General features: G+C 43.6%; 2 protein-coding genes across 5 annotated transcripts; both read right to left on the bottom strand.

Moving 5' to 3' along the window:
* LOC147423254 (putative disease resistance protein At1g15890) lies at window positions 1-3,428 on the bottom strand. 2 transcript variants are annotated; one of them, XM_086502337.1, is made up of 6 exons: window positions 3,357-3,428; window positions 2,064-2,700; window positions 1,829-1,891; window positions 1,713-1,726; window positions 1,552-1,568; window positions 1,301-1,385 (listed from the first exon to the last, which is right to left on the bottom strand). In XM_086502337.1, exons 1-6 carry the CDS (start codon window positions 3,426-3,428, stop codon window positions 1,301-1,303), a joined length of 888 nt encoding a protein of 295 aa, XP_086358463.1. The 2 variants fall into 2 exon arrangements, 1 of the variants encoding a protein (XP_086358463.1); XR_015186701.1 differs by lacking the exons at window positions 2,064-2,700; window positions 3,357-3,428 and adding exons at window positions 1-1,159; window positions 1,981-2,055 and having other exon boundaries at window positions 1,305-1,385; window positions 1,491-1,726.
* On the bottom strand, window positions 2,601-25,283 carry LOC147423253 (uncharacterized). 3 transcript variants are annotated; one of them, XM_086502335.1, is made up of 3 exons: window positions 24,894-25,283; window positions 24,663-24,806; window positions 2,601-2,907 (listed from the first exon to the last, which is right to left on the bottom strand). In XM_086502335.1, exons 1-3 carry the CDS (start codon window positions 25,059-25,061, stop codon window positions 2,875-2,877), a joined length of 345 nt encoding a protein of 114 aa, XP_086358461.1. In that variant the 5' UTR covers window positions 25,062-25,283; the 3' UTR covers window positions 2,601-2,874. The 3 variants fall into 3 exon arrangements, with proteins under 3 accessions (XP_086358461.1, XP_086358460.1, XP_086358462.1); XM_086502334.1 differs by lacking the exon at window positions 2,601-2,907 and adding an exon at window positions 23,898-24,214; XM_086502336.1 differs by lacking the exon at window positions 2,601-2,907 and adding an exon at window positions 23,898-23,994.
* Between the last annotated feature and the right edge of the window lie 958 nt (window positions 25,284-26,241).

Below are 26,241 nucleotides of genomic sequence, written 5' to 3'. Positions count from 1 at the left end.
CCATGCTATTCCATTTGCCTTTCATTAGCTCCTCTTCAACTCTCTCAAAGAGAGATTAAAGTGATCTTGCACTCATTTCAAGTCCAAAGCACCGAGCTCAATTGCTATGCAGCAGTTATGTTCAATTGCTGGTGGAGTCAGATTTTGCGGAGAGAAAACGTGTGCCATTGAGTCCATGAGCACATTGCAAATGAGCTTGTGATCAGTCAAGCGATTCAGTTAGTCGCCTTTCAATCAATGGAGCAATACTCAGGGTAATACAGAGCCTCTACAAGCTCCTTGTATCCCTTTTGGTCCTTGGTCTCAAGTGGAGAGTGTTGTCGGTCAGACATTTGTAGTCAATACATCGTGAGTCTATGGGTTTAGCTGAGCATTGTGCCTATTGTGGTTGACTCTATGGCTCCTTTTCATTGTCCGCTCTGATCGACAAAATATTTATGAAGGACTTTTATGTGTCGTGCGCATACATAATCCCAGGAGGAAACTCTATCAAACGAAAAGACCCTAGTGTGAGATTTTCCAGAGAGTTTAGCAGCATCGCGGGGATTGTCATAAAATCAGGGGAATCACTACTACTAGATATGAGGAGGCTTTCAAGGGATACTAACTGCCCCTTCAATCCAGCTAGGTTTTCCAAGGGAGAGGCTGAAACAAGCTTGAAACTTAGCAGATTATATAATTTTGAAAAAGTAGGCGGGAACGCTTCTAGCATGGGGACCTGCAAATCTAGATATTGCAATTTCTGAAGGTTGCCCATATCTTCAGGAAGTATTGTCGATTGGGTGGATTCAATTCTAAGGTAGCACAGAGCCTTCAAACATGATCCAAATCCTACAGGTAACTTCTGCAACTCAGAGCAAATAAGTATAAGCACCCGCAAACGTGGAAGCTCCACCAGGCTTTGAGGCAAATCTCTTGTGTTTTTTGAGGTTATCTGTAGCGCTTGTAATTTCTTTAGCCTACCCAAATCTTGTGGCAAATTTGGGCACGCATCACCAAAATCTAGAAGGACCAATGACCTCAAGCAAGTCAATCTTTGGAAAAGATGTTCTGGAAATTTCGGGATTGAGAAGCATCGAAGTTTGCGAGTAAAGGCCAAAGTGTCTGGGAAATACTCATTTTGAAAGCCATGAACGATCCGTATCTGCGTGGAACTTACCTGTACCACCATGTTGAGTGCAAAGAACTAGTCAGTGATCATTATATTAAGCATGTAAGACCTTACAACAAATAACTATTATAAGGCTATATTAAATTGTTTCCATATTGTACGTCAGCCTGATTTTGTAAGAGTTGTACTCTACCGGGAAGGTTGAGCAACCTGAATCCACAAAAAGTAGACCATATTTTCAAGACTCTCCAAATCCCATGGCATATCCTCCTCTCTGATAATATGCAATAACATTTAATCCTTAATTTGCTCATTTTGTCCAAAAATAAACCATATTGTTGAGCTTAATGAAATAACGAAGCAAGCGAACAAATATTACGGTTCTAGATTCTATAGCATGAGAGCTCTCATAACTATTCCTCGTCCTGCTAAGAATGTACCTCGACAAAACCAGAACCTTCGAATTAGTCGGAACACTTTCAGCATGACCAATGAGAGTAGCTTTTAGTATATAAGCATTTCCAATCTTTCACACTTATCTAGAAGGTGTGCTGGAAAGCCTCCCTCAATGTCTTCCACGATAAGCCAAAGAATATCACACCATTCTACGGTGCCCTTTAGTCAAAATCAATCACAATCCAATCAATATATCATTTTTCAAATCCAAAATGAGACATTTTTCTTTGAATATTGCGCCTTATTGAAAAAAGAACATACCATTTCTTGAATATCGCCCTTGTCCTACACTGTTTTGCATATAAGATTCTCGTGCTTGGTCATCTGGTGTCCAAGAGATAAGAGCAAGTCATGCATTCGTACTGTCAGGTTATGCCATTGATATAATGATTATACAGTTGAGATGGTTCTACCAAAGCATAGTCCACAAGTGTTTCCAGAGGTATTCCCGCACACAGTGATTCTGTAATGTCGTTTAATATCCACCACTACGTACCTCTACCCAAAGCATCCAAACATAAACTCACAAATACAAAGGCCTTGCGACAATCCACATCCAAGGCATCATAGCAGTATTCTAAAACCCTGAAAACTTGGTCCTCTAAAAATGGTGGACCTGTTGTTCTATTGAGCTTCCCTAAAGCTCTTTCCCAGCCTCTATCATCAACACCATACAATTGTTTTGCCAATACAGTTATTGCTAGTGGCAATCCACCACAAGTTTCCACTATCTTCTCTACCAAATCCTCAGAAATCTCCTCACTAACTCCACTATGATCTAAACCATCGTTTGATGGAATGCCAAAGGCAAGTACTTTCAACAACTCCTTACCCTTGGTTGGATTCAAACATTCCACTTGATATGTACAGATAACTATGCTCTTGTTTCTGCCTAACACCTTAGAACACACATTGAAATCCCTTGTGGTAAGCATCAATCTACTTCCTTTGGGCAGTTTAATTTCCTCCATTAAAGTTGGAAGGAAATCTTCTAATTTTTTTATCTCAAGGATGTTGTCTATGTAGATGAAGATACGCTGATCAAGGCTTGACAGAACTTGCCAAAGCTCCTCTTTTACACTAGAACAATTTTCTTCAAAATCCTCACCAATCTTAAGATCCTTGATTATTTTCTGTTGCAATTCTACCAAGCTAAAGCCTTGCCTTAACCTAATGCATTAACAAGTCACCAATCCATGTAACCTCATGGTCATATACACTATCTGCAAGTGTGGACTTTCCAACTCCTCCCATTCCATGCAATACAACTGCCCGTATGGTGTCTCTCTCCTCCAACTTCAACAAGCTCATAACTTTTTTCGTTCGTTGGTCAAGTCCAACTGCAACAAAAGTTCACTCTCAAAAATAATAGATTCATCCATCAATAATAACATCCACAGGTATTATAAGTACACATACAATCGAAGTTGTGTTGATGACAATGTTTCTTCTCTTTAGAAAAATGTTATGATCCATCAACTTCAAGGGCATGCTTGTTATGTGCTTGAAGTTAAAACAAGACAACATAATTTCATTAATAATAATACAAATTACCTCTATTGTTGGTTTAAATGATGTGTTGTGTGTGTGTGTGTGTGCATGCGTGCGTGCGCGTGCGCGTGCGTGTGCGTGTGCGTGTGTGTGTGTGTGCGTGTGTGTGTGTGTGTGTGTGTGTGTGTGTGTGTGTGAGAGAGAGAGAGAGAGAGAGAGAATGAAATGTAATATTCACGTCTTCAAAAGGTCAAAATGACCTATGAGACCCAAATGTTACATGTGGTGAATCTAATACCAGAGCCTTTTGTGGGTTGTTGCATAGATGATAGGACATGCTGTCTCCCCTGCCCATGTGGGTGGCCACCATAGCTGCGCCTACCCTGGCCCTTCACAATTGCGATTTGCCGCTGCCGCTGCTCCTCGTCGCCTCTCCTGTTTCGACACCCCTTCCCTTTGTTGCTGTGTTAAAATTGCTCATGCTATTGGAGGTGCCCTTGCCTTGCACGCAACCTAATACACTATCACATTGAGCGAGCTGTTGAGAATAAGACCCCATCTAATGAAACATCTCAACAAGAGCTTGGAGAAAATGGGAATCAAGGGTCTTACTCCAGAACACATAAACGGAATCAAGGGCGACGGCATGTCCTATGCAACAAGCCCACAGAGGGCTCTCTCTCTCTCTCTCTCTCTCTCTCTCTCTCTCTCTCTCTCTCTCTCTCTCTCTCTCTCTCTCACACACACACACACACAATCAATCAATCAATTAATCAATCCATAAAAGTGGGTCTTTGACCCTTGCATTACATAAAATTGACCATAGGTCCATACACAAGAGATATGGGAAAACCCCCAAAAGATATACAATGAGATCATGGGGAAAAATCCCAAAACAAACCAGGATACATCTATGGATGAAGATACTCTAATCATGTAGTGAAATGTAGCTATCTGGATTGTGATAAGCCCACACAAATCTGCCCAAACCTCTATCCACCTCAGGCAATGTAGCGAAACCACAAATTCCATTGTTGTGTATCTAATTGATATAAAGCATCTACTACAAAAGCCTCCTGTGGCAGCTCACAAGAGCCAAGGGATTGTGAAACCCCTAGGCTGTGCCTCCAAATCATCAGCATCCACTTTAACATTTTCTAATGATGTACCCCAAAAAAGGATGCAGACCTATGGCACAGCCAACTGTAAGAGAGGTAGGAGGGACCCACTCATCGCCCACCACAAAAGCAACGTAACCGCGAAACGTTTCACCCCGAAACGGGTGCATTTCACCCAAGAGAGAAGCCTCGGTGAAACATATGACCGAAACACCAACTTTGCGTATATATAGTATTATATATATATACACAATAGGTGTGCACAGTGCAATACACATTTGCACACATTTACGCCAAATCTAGACTCTTGAAAGAGTCTATATTTGGCATAAATCTAGAAATTTACCCCAAAAAATTTTAGGCGTTTCACCTGCATGCTAAAACGTTTCGGGCGTATCGTGTTTCACCTTGGCCGAAACGCATTTCGCGGTTTCGCTGCACAAAAGCCAAGCGAAATACCAAGAAGCACATCCTTTTGATCAAAACAACTTCCCCAAGGCCCTCTACTAGACTGACTCTCAAACAAATCTGCAAACTGTATGATATCTATAAAGTACTTCGTCTCAACCATTGTTTGCTCCTGTAGGGTATCATAAACAACGTCCCTAGTCCAAAAGGAACCCTCATGTAAAACCTGCCATTTGAATCTCAATATGGGACCTCTCTTTGGACCAAGGGAGATGTGACATCTTCCTCAAAATTACAGGAAAAACATGTCGATGCATGCATAGGGTGAAACGGAAACGCCCGAAACATTTCAGCGTGCAGGTGAAGCGCCTCTGCTGAAACACCTAAAAACTCTTGGGGTGAAATGTCTAGAATTATGCCAAATCTAGACTCTCTCAAGTGTCTAGATTTGGCATATATGTGTATTGCACTATGCACACCTATTATGTATATATATATACCCAAAGTTGGCGTTTCGGTCATACGTTTCACCAAGGCTTCTCTATTGGGTGAAACGTTTCGGGGGTGAAACACACCCGATTCGGGGTGAAACATTTCGCGGTTACGCTATGCACAGTGGCCCACTCCCCACTGCAAAGACCTGTGCAGGCTAGATCTCAGATAACGAGACATCTGCTCGTTATGCAAAGCTTGCTAAATAGTCAAATTCCTCTGCAAACTGAGGAGACTCATGCTCTCGTTCACCTCACTAAGACCTACCGTACGAGGCACTTTCGACTGAATCTCCAAGGGATCCAAACAGTGTAACAGGGAATGGGGGGAACACAGCCCAAACATTCCGAAACGGCGTTCCGGACGAGTCCCGTTCCCGAAACGGAGATGGGAACGAAACGCCGCGTTCCGAAACAGGGTGTAACCGGAACGGTGTTCCGGAATGGGGGGAACGAAGCGGAACATGAGGCGGAATGGCGAAACGCGGGGCGAAACGGGAAAAAGTAGGCATTTGGGGGAAAAAAAGTGTGCTTTTGGACGCAGATTTGGGGCTGTTCGGGAAACATATTTGGTGCAGTTTGAGGGCAGGTTAGGGGACAGTTTGGGGTTGTTTAGGAGTTTATTTGGGACTAAGCTGAATAGAGGTAATTCAAGCCTTACTCTAGGTGGACAGTTCCGGCCCCGTTCCCGTTCCCGCTCCCATTCAGGCCTCCCCTCCTCCTCCCCGTTCCCGTCCCGTTTCGGACCCTCCCGTTCCCGTTCCGGGTAACTATGGATCATCCAAAGCCTATTCAACTTGCCTACCCTTGGGCAACTCGGGCTACTCCTAAACTACCACTGACTCTTGGCTCTCATGCTCTATCCCTCTTTTCCAAATGCTCTTGGACCTCCTCACATTCCTCAAGAGGTCTATCTAGGGGCTACTCTACCTCATCCAACCTCTGTCTCACAGCCCATCTATAAACAAGGACAGGTTTTATTTGTCCTTGTCTACCTATTTGTCTTTGTGTCTGATCAGAACTGTGCTGCTGTTGATTCTGATCCTCTGACCTCTATAGTGTTGGCATGCATGATCCCGCTGCTATGCAGATATTAGATGCAGCGGAATGATTGTTTGCGCTTTGCTCAAGATGAGTGCTCCGAACTGTGCTCAAGGTTCCTTTTAGTTCTTATGGAAGGGAGAGCCTTCCGTTCTTAATGAAAAGTGCTATGATCACAAACAAAGTGATTGGACATTGTACGTGCAAGTGTATGAGACTGAGAGATAGAGAGAGAAGAGAGATACGACACCAGAAACGTTGTAAAACCCTCCTCCGAAGGCCCCACTCTCGTCGGCGAGAGTGGTCTACTTATGATTGCACAAAGTGGTACAATGACGATACAATGGACTGATGCAATCTGGGACTATGCCGATGACGACGACGGTGATGACGACGACGACTTTAGGGCTGAAATCTGTGGTCTTCTAATTGCTGAAATTCGGGACTGCTTCGGTGGCTGAAAATGACTGTTTTGGCTGCGTTTTCCAGGGCTGGAAATAGGGGTATCTGCAATGCTTCAAGGGCTGAATCTGCTACTGGGTCTAATGCTGAAAACGCTGCTACTGGGTCTAATGCTGAATCTGCTACTGGGTCTAATGCTGAAAAAGCTGTTGTTCTACTGTCGCTTAGGCTGAAAACCAAAAACGCTGCTGCTTCTGCTGAGCGTTAGTAAAAACGCTGGCTATCCGGGGAAAAACTGGCGATCTTGGGAAAAACGCCAGGCAAAGTATGGCGATGACACAAGGGCTGGAAACGCCAAGGGGAATCGGGTACTGCTGATGCGGGAAACTGCTAGGACAGAAAACGCTAAGTGCTTGAGGGTGTGGCGAGGATGAGGGAATCAAAAACGACAAGGGTTCTTGCTGGGGTTTCTGTTGAGAAGGTGCCTGTTGAGCATGTGCTCCTGCTGCCTCTTCTGCCATTTAGCGCTAACTTGGGTTTGCTTATATATTAACTTAGCAAAATTGCCCTACCTACTTTTGTTGGAAAGTCACTTAAAAATAATAAATGAAAAATACCAAAAATAGGAAAAATAGGCTAAATGAACTGGAAAATTCCCCTAACTGATTCTGATGGATTCTGAAGCGAATATTGATGATCATGTTGTGTGCAAACAGAGGATATGCATCTACACTCAGTGATTGGGCATGCACGGTCTACGAATAGACTCACAAAAGTACCACATCACTTCTAATCTAGACTTGACTGGACTGACTGAACCCTGATCATGCTGTAGCTTGTCCACGGACACATAGGGTTGGATGTGTCACGTGACATCCCCTCCTTTTCGAAGTGAGGTACTGGTACCGAACTGTATGGCATCGAGGGAGATCGCCAATAGCATCCGGAATCCTGGAAGGGACTCTTCGCCGGCCCACTCTGATGTGTGGGTCGTGCAGTACTTGAACTTCATAAAGGTCTACAACGCTTCTTCTTTGGGCCGCGCCGAAAGCGACACAGAATCTTTTGAATCTCCTTCCTTGCTTCAACTTCGTCTAGAGTCGTGCTTCCTTCGTCTTCAAGAATCTCCATGGCTGAAAATTCTTGAAACCATTTCCAACACAAAACCATAAACATACCCATTCCATGTAAAGTGAAGGAAAAAAATATTGTCTTCTCTAAAGATTGTGTATGCAATGTAGATGAACATAGAGACGGAGTGACAATCCGTTCATCAGACACATGCAAACAATGAGATCGAATCTTTTCTGTTTGATCGAAATCAATCAAATCACAATGGAAATGCCCATGCTTGGTGCTCATACTTTCATGTGCTCGTTCGGAAACTGTGTCATGCCAAGGAAGAGACATGGAATGTGACTTCCTTACATACATACTTTTCAGCTTTTCACGAAAAATCCGCATACATTCGTGCTCATTCATGAGAGAAACGTGCTCAACATACAATATGTCATGCCTAGGAAAAGGGATCACATAAAGATGCTGACTAAAATACAGGAAACGATCACGAATGAAACACTCGAACAATGCGTGTGTATCAATCTTTGGACCTAGGCGCGAGAGCCAAGATCGGTTCTTCATGAATGATCGAATCGTCCTGTGGGGGTTCTTTGGACCTCGACTCGAAAGCCAAGATCGAGTCTTCGTGATTGATCGAATCTGCAACGAGGTTAGCTTCGCTAGAAAAAGCATCCACTAACACATCATCCTTGTGAACAATCACATCATCTTCATGCAACTCATTATGCTTGTGAGAAATCACATCTTGATTATGCAAATCATCATGCTTGTCATTGTCATCCAAATCATCATGCTCATCATTATCATTCAAATCATCATGCTTCTCATAATCATGCAAATCCTTGTCAAGCAAATCATCATCATGCTTCACACAATCATGCAAATCCGGTGTGTCATGCTTTGGAGAAGAAGAGACTGAGAGAGTCTCCTTTCCCCAAATCTCTTGCATCTGTGCCCGAACTTGAGAATAGAGTCGCCAGAACTCTTTGTTTTGTCGGTCGCTTTGTTCTCTGTTTGTCTTGCTTTGTTCTCGCGATGTATGGCTATCATTCTTTCTGTGTATTGATGCTCTATGGCTGTCATCTTTTCTTCGTGTTCACGCTCTATTTCTGCTTTTCGGTCTAACTTCTTGTCCATAAACAACTGCGGCAACTCCTTCATAGGAGTTAGTGCAATCCTTGACGTAGATGGGAAAGGGGGAGGGTCGGAAAAACCTCCTGGTCGGGAAAATTCTTCTGCGCCTCTCTCATGCTCATCACCTCCAAGCGAAGTATCCATTCCGCTTCGAGTGATGACCATCTACTGAAGTCTTGGGTTCTTGTGGTCTGGGTTCTTAAGTTCACAAGGAACTTGGGTTCTTGAGGGTCTGGGGTTCTTAAGTTCACAAGGAACTTGGGTTCTTGAGGGTCTTGAGGTTCTTGAGGTTTTCTTTCGCTTGCAAACCGTGTTTGAGAAGGATCTTCTCTTCACCCGAGTTCTACTCCTTTCCGCGGGTGCACCCCTTGGCGGCCTTGCACTCACACCAAGGTTGCTTTTTCCCACCTCACATCGATTGGCCGGCCGCTAAGTGCACGGTCCGCTCTCAATGAGTGAAAAGAGACATAAGGGGAGGATGGACAAGCCCTTCTTTCTTGGGATTCCTGTCACTCTTCAACAAAACACGATTAGGAATCGACACGTCCAAGCGAACTTGGGTTCGTGCGACCTCAACAAGCAAAAACAATTTCTTGTGGTTCTTGTGGTTCTTTCCGTAAGTGATACAGAACACTGCCAAAGCTCTGATACCAATGTTACATGTAGCGGAATGATTGTTTGCGCTTTGCTCAAAATGAGTGCTCCGAACTGTGCTCAAGGTTTCTTTTAGTTCTTCTGGAAGGGAGAGCCTTCCGTTCTTAATGGAAAGAGCTATGATCACAAACAAAGCGAATGGACACTGTGCGTGCAAGTGAATGAGACTGAGAGATAGAGAGAGAAGAGAGATACGACACTAGAAACGTTGTAAAACCCTCCTCCGAATGCCCCACTCTCGTCGGCGAGAGTGGTCTACTTATGATTGTACAAAGTGGTACAATGACGATGCAATGGACTGATGCAATCTGGGACTATGCCGATGACGACGACAGTGATGACGACGACGACTTTAGGGCTGAAATCTGTGGTCTTCTAACTGCTGAAATTCGGGACTGCTTCGGTGGCTGAAAATGACTGTTTTGGCTGCATTTTCCAGGGCTGGAAATAGGGGTATCTGCAATGCTTCAAGGGCTGAATCTGCTACTGGGTCTAATGCTGAAAACGCTATGTTCTGCTGTCGCTAAGGCTGAAAACCAAAAATGCTGCTGCTTCTGCTGAGCGTTAGTAAAAACGTTGGCTATCCGGGGAAAAACTGGCGATCTTGGAAAAAACGCCACGCAGAGTATGGCGATGACACAAGGGCTGGAAACGCCAAGGGGAATCGGGTACTGCTGATGCGGGAAACTGCTAGGACAGAAAACGCTAGGTGCTTGAGGGTGTGGGATGAGGGAATCAAAAACGCCAAGGGTTCTTGCTGGGGTTTCTGCTGAGAAGGTGCCTGTTGAGCATGTGCTCCTGCTGCCTCTTCTGCCATTTAGTGCTAACTTGGGTTTGCTTATATATTAACTTAGAAAAATTGCCCTACCTACTTTTGTTGGAAAGTCACTTAAAAATAATAAATAAAAAATACCAAAAATAGGAAAAATAGGCTAAATGCACTGAAAAATTTCCCTAACTGATTCTGATGGATTCTGAAGGGAATACTGATTATCATGTTGTGTGCAACCAGAGGATATGCATCTACACTCAGTGACTGGGCATGCACGGTCTACGAATAGACTCACAAAAGTGCCACATCACCTCTAATCTAGACTTGACTGGACTGACTGAACCCTGATCATGCTGTAGCTGTTTGGTTAAAGGCCTAAATAACCCCTTTTTGTACATTTTTAATATTTATACTTTGTCCAGGTTCATATTCAATATGAACCTGGACACATTTTTTAAAGGTCACTTATAATAAAAGTGAGAAAACCCAAAACTCACTTATTGATTTTCCCCAAAAACGTGAGCCCTCTCTCTTCTGCTAGCGCTTCCTCTCCTGCTGGCCTTCGCCTCCCCTCTCTACACACACTGCATTTCCTCGCGTACTCTTTCACTTGCACACACCGCCGCGCGCTCATCAACTGGTATCAGAGCCTCGATTAGGGTTTGCCCCAAACCTGCAAACGCTGAATTTCAGCCAAGAAGGTCAACTTTCACGCAAGATTTTGCAATTTCGTCGCCAAAGGACTCGTCCCCGGACACTAGAGAGCTCCCGGCAACCCAAATTGACCCAAAACAGGCTGAAATTAGGTCAAAAACAGGAAATTACAGGTTACAACAACAAAATACAAGTTTTGCAAATGATGTATTAAGGTGTGGGAATACTTTTGCTAAGTCCCCGCTACCCGAAAACATTGAAATTGCCGAAAAACAAGCCCTAAAGTGACCATTTGGAGCTGTAGTGTACATCTCTGTGAGGCTATACTCCGATTTTTGCGCATTTTGCCCAAAAATTCAGTGTATTATCCCTCTTATTTCGTGCAACTATGGCCTCATCTTCTTCGGATGTGAAGAACCTCTTCGAGATTAGGAGGTTCGATGGTACAGGTTTTGATGTTTGGAAAGACGGGATTCAAGGAATCCTATTTCTTAAGAATTGCGAAGGGACACTTGAACAGGTGAAGCTACAAAATATGACGGATGAAGCATGGGTTAGCATGAACAGGAAGGCCGTTACATACATTAAAATGGCCATGACCGATGAGACCGTCATTGATGTGAAAGGTCTCACGACTGCTTTTGATGTGTGGGAGAAGTTAAAGGAAATGTATGAAAATACAACGCCTGTCAACTAGGTGCACTTGATGCGAAAACTTGTTGGCATGCAACTAGATGAGTCCAAGTGCGCGGCAGAGCACTTGTCATTGTTCGCAGGTACTTTGTCGAAGTTACAAGATTCTGGCTTGCCCCCTTTTGATGATAAGCTGAAAGCTATCTTCTTGCTTATGACCTTACCTGAGTCATGGGAAACTTTGGTGGTTTCGTTGTCCAATAACCCCAATTTGACCTTTGATGGTGTTAGGGGTTCTATCTTGAATGAAGAAATCAGGAGGAAAGCGAGTGGAGAGGGAGGCAGAGCTGCCAACATGGTTAGAGGCAGGACAGAAAAGAAGAATGCTTATGCACAAAGGAGTAAGAGTAAGAGTAAAGAAAGGAGAAATGCAAGCAAAAGCAAGGGTGATGTGACTTGCTATCAATGTGGAAGGAAAGGTCACAAGAAACCTGATTGCAGGTACTATAAAGCTGAGTTAGAAAGGAAAAAGAATGGTGGAAACAAAAAGAAAGAGAAGAAGGAAGTCAAGGCAGTGCACAGGATAGCTCAAAGGACAAAGAGAAGGCCAATGTGGCTTCTAGTGTCGTGATTGAGGAGCTGTCAGATATAGAGGACATCTTGTGTGCCACTTTGTCAGATGATGATGCTTATGACTTTGATGCCTCTCTAAATGTTCATTCACAAGACATGCAGATCACCAAGAGTGATCTTATTGATGCTTTGTTGACTGTCAATGATGCATTGTCCCAGACTTGGATTGTTGATTCCGGTGCTTCATTTCATGTGACTTCTATCAAGGACTGTTTCTCTACTTTTGATGTAGGCAAGCGTGGCCATGTATACCTTGGAAACAATCATGCATGTTCCATTGAGGGTATTGGCATTGTGCATCTCTCCATAGATGGCACAAATGAGCTTGTCTTGCATGATGTTAGATATGTGCCGGGAATCAAGAAGAGTCTGCTTTCTGTTGGTCAGATGGATATGCATGGTTACAGCATCTTGTTTGAGAGAGGATCATGGAAAATGACCAAAGGCTCAAGGCTAATTATAAAGGGCACAAAGAAAGGGACACTTTACTGCATGCATGGAAAGGCCGTGTTGGGCAAGTTTATTGCATTGGCTGAAATTAACTCTCACATGGAGTTGTGGCACAAGAGGCTTGGCCGTATGAGCCAAAAGGGCCTTTCTAAGCTTTGTACTTTGAACAAGCTTGATGCTAAAGGCACAAAGCTTGACTTTTGTAATGAATGTCAATATGGCAAGCAAGTAAAGCGTTCTTATTACTCTGGTGTCTGTCATAAATCTTGTGTGCTTGATCTTGTACATTCCGATGTATGTAGCATGCCTACTAAGTCTATGGGTGGTGCATGTTATTTTGTCTCCTTTGTTGATGATCATTCTAGGAAAATTTGGGTTTATTTGCTTAAGTCTAAGGATGAAGCCTTTGCTGCATTTAAGAGATTTCATGCATTTGTGACCACCCAAACAGGTAGAAAGCTAAAATGCTTGCATACAAACAATGGGGGGGAGTACACAAGTGCTGAATTTAACAAGTTTTGTGAAAATTTGGGCATTAAGAGGGAGCTTAGAGGGAGCTTACTGTACCATGCAGCCCCTCTTCTAATGGTGTGGCTGAAAGATTCAATAGGACACTTTGTGAAAGGGTGAGATGCATGCTGTCCACAGCTAATCTCTCTCATGGATTTTGGGGAGAAGCTTTGAAAACTACAGTGCATATATGCAATCGATCCCGTCACATGTCTTTGAAAGGTGACATCCCTCAAGAGGTTTGGTCTGGCAAGCCTGCTTCATATAATCACTTAACGCATTTTTGGTTGCGAAGCTTTTGTGCATGTAAGACCGGAGTTGAGGAGTAAACTAGATGCGAAGTCCATTAAAGGCCTCTTCATGGGATATGGTGAAGAAGGCGAAATGGGTTACAGGATTTGGTTACCTCAGCTCAAAAGGGTTGTACGCAGCCGGGATGTTGTTTTTAATGAGGCAAGGCTGCTTCAAAACAATTGTGCCTCAAAGCATGACCATAAAAGGGTGAAATTTCAGCATGACCAGCCACCTGTTAGGCCTATTTTTGACCCTCGGGATGCACTACAAATGGCTGAAAATGTAGATGATCCAGTGGTGTTTGAGCCGGATGATGTTGGACAGCAAATTGAGGCTCCTGAAGGGCATTTTCAGCCAAGAAACAATGCTGAAAATGGTGCTAAAAATGATGTACAGCAGCCCATTGTTGATGATTTTGTCGTGCCACCTAATGTAAACCCATTGCCGGATAATGTGGATCATTGGGTGAGGCGGTCTACTCATCAAAGACGGCCTGTGAGTCGATATGACCCCTCTTTGCATTACATTATGTTGACAGAAGAGGGAGAGCCTCTTATGTATAAAGAGGCAAAGACATGTGAGCACAGCGACAAGTGGAAGCTTGCTATGCAGGAAGAGATTAAAGCTTTGCATGCTAATCATACTTGGGATTTGGTTGAATTGCCCAAAGGAAGGAAGGCTATTCCTAATAAATGGGTGTATAAAATCAAAATTGTTGATGCAAAACCCAAGTATAAGGCAAGGCTTGTGGAAAAGGGATATGTTCAAACCAAGGGCATAGACTTTCAGGAGGGGTTCTCTCCTGTTGTGAGGATGACCACTTTGCGTGTACTGTTTGCCATAGTGGCTGCTCTTGATTTGGAAATGGACCAAATGGATGTACATACCGCTTTCTTGCATGGTGATGTGGAAGAAGAGCTTTACATGAAGCAACCCGAGGGTTTTGTCATCCCTGGCAAGGAACATTTGGTATGTATGCTCAATAGAAGCTTGTATGGGCTGAAACAATCATATAGACAATGGTACAAGAAGTTTGATCGCTTCATGCTTAAACATGGTTACAAAAGAAACCATGCAGACCATTGTTTGTATACCAAATGTGATGAGGATGGCAGCTCGATCATTCTTGTGCTCTATGTAGACGATATGTTGATAGCTGCAAAGAAAAGAAGCATTGTAGATGCTCTTAAAGGGCAGCTGAAATCTGCGTTTTCAATGAAAGACCTTGGGGCAATTGAACATATACTTGGAGTGCGTGTTACACGGCAAAGAGACAAGCGCCTATTGTATTTGTCGCAAGAAAAGTAGATTTAACATGGCTTAAGCAAAGCCTCTTGGTGTGCCATTACAGCCATATGTTAAAATCTCCAAGGATGATTGTCCCAAGTCAAAGGAAGAAGCCAATGACATGCAAAGTGTGCCTTATGCTTCAGCTTGTGGTTCACTTATGTATGCTATGGTTACTACTAGGCCTGACATAGCCCATGCAGTGGGAGTTGTGAGCCGGTTTATGGCTAATCCAGGCAGGTTGCATTGGGATGCAGTGAAGTCCATTGTGAGGTACTTGAAAGGGACTAAAAACAAATGCCTCTGCTATGGTAAAGGACCAATGGAGTTGAAGGGATTTTGTGACTCTGACATTGCTGGTGATGTGGATACACAGAAATCCACAAGTGGCTATGTATTTACTCTTGCGGGGGGTGTTGTTTCATGGTGTTCTAGATTGCAAAAGATTGTTGCATTGTCTACTACAGAGGCTGAATATATTTCAGCCACTGAGGCTTCCAAAGAAGCTATTTGGTTAGCACGCCTATGCAGTGAGTTTGGCTTGCCTGCCAAGACAAGCCAAACTCACTGCCAAGGCACCTATGCTTGATTGTGATAGCCAGAGTGCTATATGTCTGGCAAAGAACGCCATGTTTCATGCACCCACAAAGCATATTGATGTGCGGTATCACTTCATACGAGAGGTGCTTGAGGATGGCCTTATTACATTGGTTAAGGTCCATACATCACAAAATCCAGCCGATGCTCTCACTAAGTGCTTACCCAAAGCACATCATCATCTATGCATAGAGATGGTGGGAGTCACATAGCTTAAAGGCGCCATTTATGCCTTTAAGTGGGAGGTTGTTGGGTTAAAGGCCTAAATAACCCCTTTTTGTACATTTTTGTACTTTGTCCAGGTTCAATAGACACATTTTTTAAAGGTCGCTTATAATAAAAGTGGGAAAACCCAAAACTCACTTATTGAGTTTTCCCCAAAAACGTGAGCCCTCTCTCTTCTGCTAGCGCTTCCTCTCCTGCTGGCCTTCGCCTCCCCTCTCTACACACACTGCACTTCCTCACGTGCTCTTTCACTTGCACACACCGCCGCGCGCTCATCAGTAGCTTGTCCACGGACACATAGGGTTGGATGTGTCACGTGACAACAGAACTCTGCTCGGTCTATTGTAGTTTCGAGGGCCGTCCTCTGCTACAACCAATCTATCTCTACTCTCCCCCTCTAGGACAATCCCTCACCAAATGCCCCATCTCATGACATCTAAGGAACTGGTTCGGTGTGCCTCATCCAACCTCTGTCTCACAGCCCATCTATAAACAAGGACAGGTGTTATTTGTCCTTGTCTACCTATCTATCTTTGTGTCTGATCAAAACTGTGTTGCTGCTGATTCTGATCCCTCTGACCTCTATAATGTTGTCAAGCATGATCCTGCTGCTATGCAGAAATTTGCTCGGTCTATTGTAGTTGTGAGGGCCGTCCTCTGCTGCGACCAGTCTATCTCTACTCTCCCCCTCTAGGACAATCCCTCACCAAATGCCCCATGACATCTAAGGAACTGGTTAGGTCTGCCCGCAACTACAAATCTCTACGCATGTGTCACCCCATTCCACTCTAAAGTGATGGTATCTCAAAAATCAATGGAAGGGGTGATAGCCACCTTTCTCGGTGGCACAAATGTCTACATCTGTACAACACATGAATGCTATGCCAAAGTTCAACATGTCTGGCATCCAAAACTATACAAGTAACTCTAGAAAAACTATTTTTACAAGAAAATTCGGGACATGACATCTGTCCTCAAAAGTAGCTTATGTGAAATCCGTCCTCAAGCATGTTGAAGTCCCCCCAAATTCCAATGCACCATTGCTCTGCATCAGGCAGGGACTCCACAATATGTGACCAGAACGCAGCCCATGCACTCGCATGGTTGGGCGCATAGATGTTCACGAAGCCCACAAGTCTATCTTGAGACTGCATGGTGACCCACTAGGCCCTGCTTGGCACAATAATACCTCTGTCCACAATGGCCTTCTGCCATGAGTCTGCAATAGTCATACATACACCTCCTTGAATGCCTCCAAGCCCAAAAGCATCTTACCAAAATGTCTCATAGCCACCATGCAAGATTTGTTCACAAAGCTGAATACGGCTCTCACAAAGATGATGCTCCTGAAGCATATCTATCACGCCACCCACACGGCATCTCTGAAGCTCCTATCTCAATGGACCCCTATAGCATAGAAACTCGGGTCCACCCAACCCTTGCACATTCCATGAGACGATCCTCATGGGGTCAATGAGAGAAAATCGATGCTGCCGCAACAACCAACTGTGCAATCTTCGAGGCCGGTTTGGATCGGGAGTAATTCGCATGTGAACGACCCCAAGATAGGCCACTTGTATGTATTAAGGCTCTGGGTCAGGTTTGTGTGGTCAAATTTTGTTCCAAGTAAAGTTAGCCCAGTTGCAGATGCGTTAAGTCCCAACGGACAGGTCTCCACCCTTGAGTCAAGGTCTACAAACTCCATTCAGGGAATATCTTTTGATAGCATGAAAAATCCGTATGCAGATTCCGAGTTTGGTAAGCAATGGTTGCAGGCTCTTATTGCACAAGGGTGATGGTCTTGTATTTTCGTCATCGTTTTTGTGTTACCTTCTCTTAGGGATGCCATATTGCACGAAGCACATGATGCACTCATGGTCGAGGATTCTGAGTGTTGGTCACTTGCGCTTTGGTAACAAATTCCAATTTTCCTTTCATAAGTTTGTAACCAACTGCAGCATGGTCCATTGAGTTCTTTCATAGTAGATACTTGTTTAGAGAGACAATATTCCTGTAACTGAGATGGCATTCCAATTGTATAGAGCTCGCATTGGTCCTCCAAGGGAATCATCTTGAAGAAAGACACCGGAAGGTAAACATCAACGAACCTTTGGTTGTAGTCTTCCATGGTTTCCGTGGCAAGCATTTTCAAGTTGCTCCATTCTGACAAAATCTATACCTTAAACAAGGAGGTCATGTAGCTTCGTGCAAAAAATAGTCTTGAAAGCCTGCCAAGTCCTCGGAGCATGCTTCTGGGTAGCAAATGAACTCCATCATTGCATAGCATTATCTTTGAGGCATCCCGCGACTCGAGAGATATTTGATTCTTTTGTGTAGTTTCCCAAGGCATAGACGTTAAACTATTGCAGGAACTGCAAGGCTTTTCTCCTATCTTTCACTCCAGAAAAAGTAAAAAGTTTGGGAAGTCCACAGCAAAACCGCTCGATTGACCGGTCTTCTTCAAGGATGAAGCCGATCGAAAAACATCCCAAAATCTCTCACAGTAAGTATCCAAGGGTTCTGCCTTGACCATCCGAAGATGATTCCAACCAGTAATCATGTTTCGATCGTATTCTTGAGTGAGCCACGAAGAAATAAAGAGTCTCTTAAACTTCAGCCACTTTGTTGGTGCTGCTTTTCTTAACAAAAGAGTGGACCACTATGTCCGTGCATAGCCTTTCAAAAAGGATGTTGCCCGTCTAATTTTGAAGTGCTCTGTATAGCGGCCTCCAGAAATGCTATGTCAAACTGTTGGATAAAGGCTAAAGCTTTAGGAGCATCTCGAAACCCTGAAAAGGTTTCCAACTTTATTGCCCATCCTCCCTCTTTAAATTCCTTGGTCTTTTGCCCTTGACTTCGAGAAAATCATATTGGTTGGCTCTATAAAGACGCTTCCTTTTTTAGTAAAACGTAAGGTCATCGTAGTCGGAACTCTTAGAGAGTAAATCCTCATCAAAACTGTCAGAAAAGTGTCGAGATCCGCTTTTCTTGGCCTTCTTCTTTACCTTTCCCAGTCTCTAATTCTTTCGTCGTTTCTTGCCCAATATGTCCTCATCACTCAAGTCAGAAGAGGATGAGTTGTCCGAGCTGTCAAAAGAAGATGATGACAAACTGGACAATCCTTCGAAACGTACATGCTTCTTCTGTTTTCTTGCATTCACAAAAGAGGATTTTCGGCCCAAGTAACAAGAGAAGTCAGATCCCTTGTTATGTTTCTTCAGTTGCTTCTCCTTTGACCCCAACAATTGGTTGACTCGTCTTTCAACAACGTCCTCGACTTCATCTTCAATAAACATCCGTGGGACAAGAGGTTTCTTGAGGGCCGACTTTATCGAGGAATCGATGGCTTTCTGCCAATGGGAATGCACCTCATTGGTCGAGTGCTGAGTCAAAAATTTAGCATACTAGGAACACTTTGCAAACTGAAGCATCTGCTTTGCACAATCATCAACCTATTGTTGATGCTGCATCTCCATCAACTAATATCCCGTAGGCGGAGGTGGCCCGTACTCTAGATCTGCTGATTCATTCGAATTTCCCGTGCTCCCTTCCGTTTTAGAAAGTGTCAGGAGGGTTCGTTTGATTCTTGCGGGATTCGTCGTTTGAATCCATGTGTGTCACGATAAGAAGATCGGATTTCCCGGTAGAAGAGAAATCGGTCATGCTCTGATACCACTGTCACAATGTCCCCATACAACAATTGATGGGACATGCTAAGCGGGGATTTGCTATGCATTCCGATAACTTGACTTATCCACCAAATGAACCTTCACAGGTCATAACAAAAGCAGACGACAGAGAGATACACGATCTCAATTGATAGAAGAACAGAAAGACGAATATTTCAAAGCAGGAAAGTGTTTTGAATGTGGAGAACAAGTACATATCACTGCATGGTGCCCGAAAAAGGCACAAGAATGAGAATAACTGACAAATTGAAGATAAATAGATACTAGATAGAAAATTATGGATGAACTAGCATTATTTTGCTTTATGAATTTATGAATGAAATAGGACTTTTTGAGATAACTTTGATTCAAGTATGAAACTAATGTTTTATGGAAGATCCTGCTATTTGTGAACAGATAACAGGGTCGAGAATGAGATGATGATGAATTCGAATCAATGACAGCTCCATTATGAACCCAATAATGATAAGAATCATGAATTTTAAATCATGATGAATGATTGAATGGAACTGTCCTGAGAGCATCAAGAGTTCCCGCGGGATGAGATGGCCACACAGCTAGAATTGGATGATTGAAACGCTGTTCAGTATGAACTCGGTGTCTGATTGATGGATTGGATACCCGGAAATGATTACTCGCACATGACAGTGTTTGAGTGCAGAGTGATTGGCCAAATGACTGCAGCATTTCGGTATCGAGAAATCTATGGACATGATCGCAATATGGAATTAGATAATCCGACATCAATGAGATCCGGTGCGGATTTAGATGCGATTACTAAATACATCGCCAGGAATCATGGTCCTAGATCAAAATCGAATCTCTCGACATGATCGCAATATGGGTGTCACAAAGTGATGACGTAGCATGACCACTCGAGCAAACTGTCACAAACTGCTGACGAGTCAAAGCCATAAAGAATGGAGCCAACTTGCAAATCCTCGGCCAGGACCTAAACCCTAAGAAGAACAAGTAACAAAAGAACAAGTCCTACCAACTTATGGGGACCCCGTCCGATGGGGCCCCAGTGACATAAAGGAAGTGAAATAAAGCAGGACCCACACACACACATGCAAAAAAATTGATGACGTGGGAACTGTACGGACGCTCCGCGTTTTGCGCTGACCATTGACGTGGCAGTTGTACAGAATTCCGCAAAACGCGCTAGCAACTTTTTGGCATTGCTTTTGGACCAAAAGCTTTTGAGTTTTGAAGGCTTTTCACTATAACTGCTTTTCAAGCCAAGGGCCTTTAAATATGAGATTAGGGCTCATTCTGTGGCATGCTTCCTAAAGATGTGCTTTTCTGAAAGCACACCGGTCCTACAAAAAGAGAAAACAGAGACTATTGCAATTTTATTTGAAGTAGCTTCGTGCTCCGACCCCGGACTTATTAGCCACTCCACCCTTACTTCATCGTGCATCCGGCGCGCTCCCGTCTTCATCACATCATGCGTGTGCTTTTCTGAAAGCACACCGGTCCTACAAAAGAGGAGACAGAGACTATTGCAATTTTATTTGAAGTAGCTTCATGCTCCGACCCCGGACTTATTAGCCACTCCAACCCTTACTTCATCGCGCATCGGGCGTGCTCCCGTCTTCATCGCATCACGCGTGTGCTTTTTTGAAAGCACACCGGTCCTACAAAAGAGCAGACAAAGACTATTGGAATTTTATTTGAAGTAGCTTCATACTCTGACCCCAAACTTATTAGCCACTCCCACCCTTACTTCATCGCGCATCGAGCACGTTCCCGTCTTCATCGCATCAGGCATGTGCTTTTCTGAAAGCACACTAGTCCTACAAAAGAGCAGACAGAGAATATTGGAATTTTATTTGAAGTAGCTTCGTGCTATGACCCCGGACTTATTAGCCACTCCCACCCTTACTTCATCGCGCATTGAGCATCGGACGCACTCCCGTCTTCATCGCATCAGGTGTGTGCTTTTCTGAATGCACACCAGCCTTACAAAAGAGCAGACAGAGACTATTGGGATTTTATTTGAAGTAGCTTCGTGCTCTGACCTCAGACTTATTAGCCACTCCCACCCTTATTTCATCGCGCATCGCGCACCGGGCGCGCTCCCGTCTTCATCGCATCATGCGTGTGCTTTTTTGAAAGCACACCGGTCCTACAAAAGAGCAGACAGAGACTATTAGAATTTTATTTGAAGTAGCTTCGTGCTCCGACCCTAGACTTATTAGCCACTCCCACCCTTACTTCATCGCGCATCCGCATCGGGCGTGCTCTCGTCTTCATCGCTCTTTCTTACAGGGCATAAGCCATAAAGAACCCAAGACAGGATTCAGCAGAATATTTGCAGTTTCTGCTCAACGAGCTTCACCACATTCTTTCGCGGCATCCTCAACAGAATCTTCTGATACTGCAAAGTTTTCAACAATTTTTGTAACTACATGTTACCCCCTCTGATGCCCGAGATGGTACCTCCTCCGGCATCAAAAAGTATGTGAGCTTCCAACCGGCAACCTTCTCAGCCGTCTATTCCGATCGGGGGAGTCTTCAGGAATATGGTGCAACCATCGAACCCTGATCCAGTGCAACCGCCTTTGCCACCACCGTCGCCACCAAGCTACAATGGTTGGAGCCCACATGGATACCCTTATTATCCATACCCGGGATATTCGCCTAACCAACCCAAAGATTTCAAAGATGGTGGCACCACAGTCAAATTTTTCACTTTTCCCGGAGTGAAAGATCACAACAAAGCATTGCAGTTCCTACAGCAATTCGACAACATCTATGCTTTGGGAAACTATACAAAAGAATCCAAGATTTCTCGAGCAGCGGGATTTCTTAGAGATAATGCTATGCAATGGTGGAGTTCAATCGCGACACAAGGACCTGGCAAGCTTTCAAGACAGTTTTTGCACGTAGTTACATGACTTCGATCTTTGAAGTCCGGATTTTAGCAGAGTGGGGCAACTTGAAAATGCTTGCCACCGAAACCATGGACGACTATAACCAAAGATTTCTCGGCATGAGACCTTCCGGGGTGTCCTTTTTTAAGTTCATTTCCTTGGAGGATCAGTGCGAGCGCTACACCATTGGACTACCATCACCATTGCAGGAATATTGTCTCTCCAAGCAAGTCTCTACCATGCAAGAGCTTATTGACCATGCCGCGGTCAGCTACAAGCTCATGAAAGGAAAGTTCGAGTTTACCACAGAAGAACCTCCGACCACTAACCAGAACTCTAGACAACAACGAACAATTCTCAAGAATCCCGTGAAAACCAATCTCAACGGCCTCGTCTGACACAACGTCAACGAGACGCCTTGTTACAAGAAGGCCGATGCTTCGAATGTTTCCAAACAGGACATACGTTCAATACATGTCCTGAGCGAGCCTCGACGTCCTCAGTGCAACCTTCTGCTCCCACGTCAGACAGATGCTCGGGGCCACCTCCGACCAAGAAGGCTAGACTTGCTATTGGACTAGTACCCGATATTTATGGTATACACCTAGAGAGTTTTAATGAATTATGCACAGCTTATGGAAAAGTCAATGGCTTGAAAGCCCTTACTTTCTTTGATCCCGGAGCTATGGAGAACTTCATCCATCCAGAATTCTTGAAGCAGATGCACTTTGATTATGATGCAAAGGGTGGAGAAATTGAAGCTGAGCTAGCCACGAGACGAACTCAAAAAGAGGTACCGCTCATTGGTGCACTTCCAGTGACTATACAAGATTATCATGGAAAAGCCGATTTCTACATTATGAAGTTGGACAATTGTGGCGTTCTCTTGGGCATGCCCTAGTACGACAAGAATGATGCAACTCTCCAGGTTCGGAACGGATCCATCACCATGACGCAAAAGGGCAAGCCAGTTGTCCTCAAAGTTCGGTTGTCCAAACAAAGCCCTGAATGACCTCTCTAGTCGTTTTCTAGTTAGATACTTTTGAACATTGTTTGAGAAAGTATTGTTTGAAATTTGCTTGAAATGGATGCTATCTGCGTCGATGCTTAACAAAAGGTTTGTTCAATTTTGCATAAAGTTCAAAAAACAAAACATCTTTTATGTCATCTCGTGCCTCCTTGATTTTCTCTTTCAGCTCAATAAGAGTACTCTTGTGGCTATCAGCAAATGTGAGGCTGTTAAGAAAAGTAAAGATAACAATGCCTGAATAGGGTATCACCACAAATGAAAAGTTTGAATGCAGCGTCCCTAAGTATGGAATAGATCTTAGAAAAATGATGACAAATAAAGTCGCCAGATGGTAGAGAAATTAATCACCAGCAAGGAGGCATGGTAATGGTGTAGAACAAGCATATGTCTACAAAAAGCCAAAATGCAGCCGAGTGTGTTTCACGCACATGTTTGCATATATGTACGTGCACAAATACAAACATTTGCGTGCACATCCAAGTATGCCCATTTGCACGTGTGTGCACACCCAAACACATATGGACATACACACACACATAATTCCACGCATACACGTGAATACATGCCTACATAAATAAACATGTAAACAAAGTTATTTACTTGAAAATGTTTATGGCACATTACCTTTGTGTCCATATATGTATGTGTGCCCCTTCAGGTGTTTATGCAAGTATGCACGTGTGCGCATTGCTATAATCAATGTTCCTTTTTCTAGAAAAATGTAATGAAAAGAAAGAGAAGAAAGTTTAGTCTTCTTGTTTAAGTTTCCATAATACAATCTCAATTAATCATTTGTCTAAAGCTAAATTGCACATTTCTAGCATGCGTAAGTCAAAAAAGAATGGGTTTGTGTGATACCGTGATAATATGCCTTTCTGTAAAAATTGGCCACAAAATAGCACACTTTCTGTTATGACATTGGTTCCGTTGTCAATGTATTTTTGAACTAATTCATCTGCATGATTGAGAAGAGGTCAGACAGCAATTTCCCAGAATTGAACCAACTTTAGTAGAAGGTCGCAACATTGTTGATGATTTTTGTTCTTCTGATCAACTTGGTTGATGGCAAATGTTATAAACGCTAAACCAACACAAGCCCAATGCAAGGAACCAACGTAACTCAACACACTAGCTAGATCCTTGCTTATGCTGTTGATAACCTCAGTTTGTGCCACCTATTCCATGTTCAAACAACTAGCAGGGTTATTTTTTAGTATAAAGTGACAGAAGAAGAATGTGCATACATACATATAAATGAATAATTAAAATGTGTGTGTAACATGGGGGTGGGTGGGTGCGTGTGTGTGTGTGTGTGTATACATATATGTATATACATTTATGTCTACGTGTGTGTGTGTGTGTGTGTGTGTGAATATACATTTATGTCTACATGTGTGTGTATGTGCATGTGTTATACATGAAATCATCTCTCCAACTGGTGTCAAACGAAACTATTTCTTGTTTTGTGAGATGCCCACAAAAGAGGGCTTGAAACAACCATGAGGAGGTACTCATAGGTTTTGAACTCAGCACGTACGTCCACCCACGTATACAAACACCCCAAAGCGTTATTATACATGGACAGGAAACCTCTGGTTATACAAGCAAAGGTCCAAAACACACCTCTTTTGCAGGAGCAACAAGGCATTCTTCAAATTGATGACTCCAAGTAGCAACAACTTGAATACGGTAATTAAGCTTCTCTGAGAAAGGAGCTGTTGCGGACATGGTTGTTTCCACATCATCAATGACTCTCAAGTTCTTGACCTAGAAAATATAACTAGCAGAAAAACATGTCACCAAAGCGATCAAAATATGCATGTCAGAAGTATTTTTTGAAGAAACAACCACTACCTTCGACAGTTTCTTGACTTCCTGGATCATCTCATCAAGCTCGTTCTTGTTGCTAATCGAAAAGGCCGAGCGGATAGCTCTGTTGGGATGCCCATTATCGGGAGCCCCATACGTTTCCTCTTGTTTGAAACAAGAAGGGCATAAAGATTTTGAGCATGCATTTCCCATCTCTCTCTCTCTCTCTCTCTCTCTCTCTCTCTCTCTCTCTCTCTCTCTCACACACACACACGCACGCTCTCACAGACCCACACACACACACAGTACAATCTCCCTTCAAAGGGGTAATGCCCATCTCCATTTACACGCAATGCTCTCTCTCTCACACACACACCCGCGCGCGCGCGCGCACTTGACTAATCTTCGCTTCAGCTAGTGTTCTATCCGCAGACGTACTTGGCTACACTCTTCAAATGGCTCCAGTATGTGCCCTCGATTCTAAAAAATTCCTAGAATCTAAGTGAGGCCTCACGAGCACTGTAGCATGAAGACCACGAACACGGGATTGTAAAGCAAGAGGGAGATGATTATTTTTGTATATCATAACTTAAGTGATATCGACAAGCTGGAGCTGCGGCTTGTTAGCTACGCGAGCATGGTTGAGAATTGTTCTTACTCTTGGATGAGATCGATCCCTGATTTGAGTCAATCTTCTGGCGTTTTACATAGTAAGCCCCTCATTAAGGGGAGCAATGATCTCATTCCTACGAATCTGTGTAGGAATGAATAAAATTACGAAGCCACCAGTATGGCTCCATTCTCGTAGTGTATTTGGTCAGTGTTTAAAATTGAGAGTCGAGCAAAACTGGGATGATTGGTTTAGGGCTACCCATGCAACAGACGACAAGTAAAGCCTAGAACTTTTGATTCACATGTTGTGGTGTTAGGCCTCCATAAGAGGTGGAAAGCATCCAGCTTGTAATCTTAAGCACCTCAAGGTTTGATCTGAGCTTGAGGTTGGTTCTGTAATTTTATGTTAAGCTTTATACAATTCACTCACGAATTGTGAGTTTTGCTATAAATAAACAAGTGATAAAATCACGAGGTCTGCCCTCAGAAGCTTAAAGGGGTTTGGAGTTAAACACTCAAAAGAGAGAGAGAGAGAGAGAGAGAGAGAGAGAGCATAAAACGAGCCAGAAGAGGTGGATAGTACAAGATTTAGACCAAGTATTAGGTGTGGTTAATTTTTGCAAAGGGATTAATAGCAGGAATCTATCAAGATCTACCCAATAGGGGCTCATGCAATGAGGCGTTATGGCATACGGCCATGGCACACAGTGGTAGGTGGGGGTTGTTTAGGAGGGAATGTGAAGCAGAAAGGACATTCAGAAGTAGCAGGCAAGGATGAGAC

The sequence above is a fragment of the Adiantum capillus-veneris genome, chromosome 26 (assembly GCF_014529385.1).
Source record: "Adiantum capillus-veneris isolate H3 chromosome 26, ASM1452938v2, whole genome shotgun sequence".
Taxonomy (NCBI): Eukaryota; Viridiplantae; Streptophyta; class Polypodiopsida; order Polypodiales; family Pteridaceae; genus Adiantum; species Adiantum capillus-veneris.
This window is presented reverse-complemented; position numbering and strand designations above follow the sequence as displayed.

Coding starts and splice junctions, on each gene's coding strand:
- LOC147423253 (XM_086502334.1), bottom strand. CDS start 25,061: ATGGGAAATGCATGCTCAAAATCTTTATGCCCTTCTTGTTTCAAACAA. Junction 24,807..24,893: donor AAGTCAAGAAACTGTCGAAG/GTAGTGGTTGTT, acceptor TATATTTTCTAG/GTCAAGAACTTGAGAGTCAT. Junction 24,215..24,662: donor TTGTTGCTCCTGCAAAAGAG/GTGTGTTTTGGA, acceptor AACATGGAATAG/GTGGCACAAACTGAGGTTAT.
- LOC147423254 (XM_086502337.1), bottom strand. CDS start 3,428: ATGGTGGCCACCCACATGGGCAGGGGAGACAGCATGTCCTATCATCTA. Junction 2,701..3,356: donor ACAACCCACAAAAGGCTCTG/GTATTAGATTCA, acceptor GAATTGCAACAG/AAAATAATCAAGGATCTTAA. Junction 1,892..2,063: donor TTTGGATGCTTTGGGTAGAG/GTACGTAGTGGT, acceptor CTTGGACACCAG/ATGACCAAGCACGAGAATCT.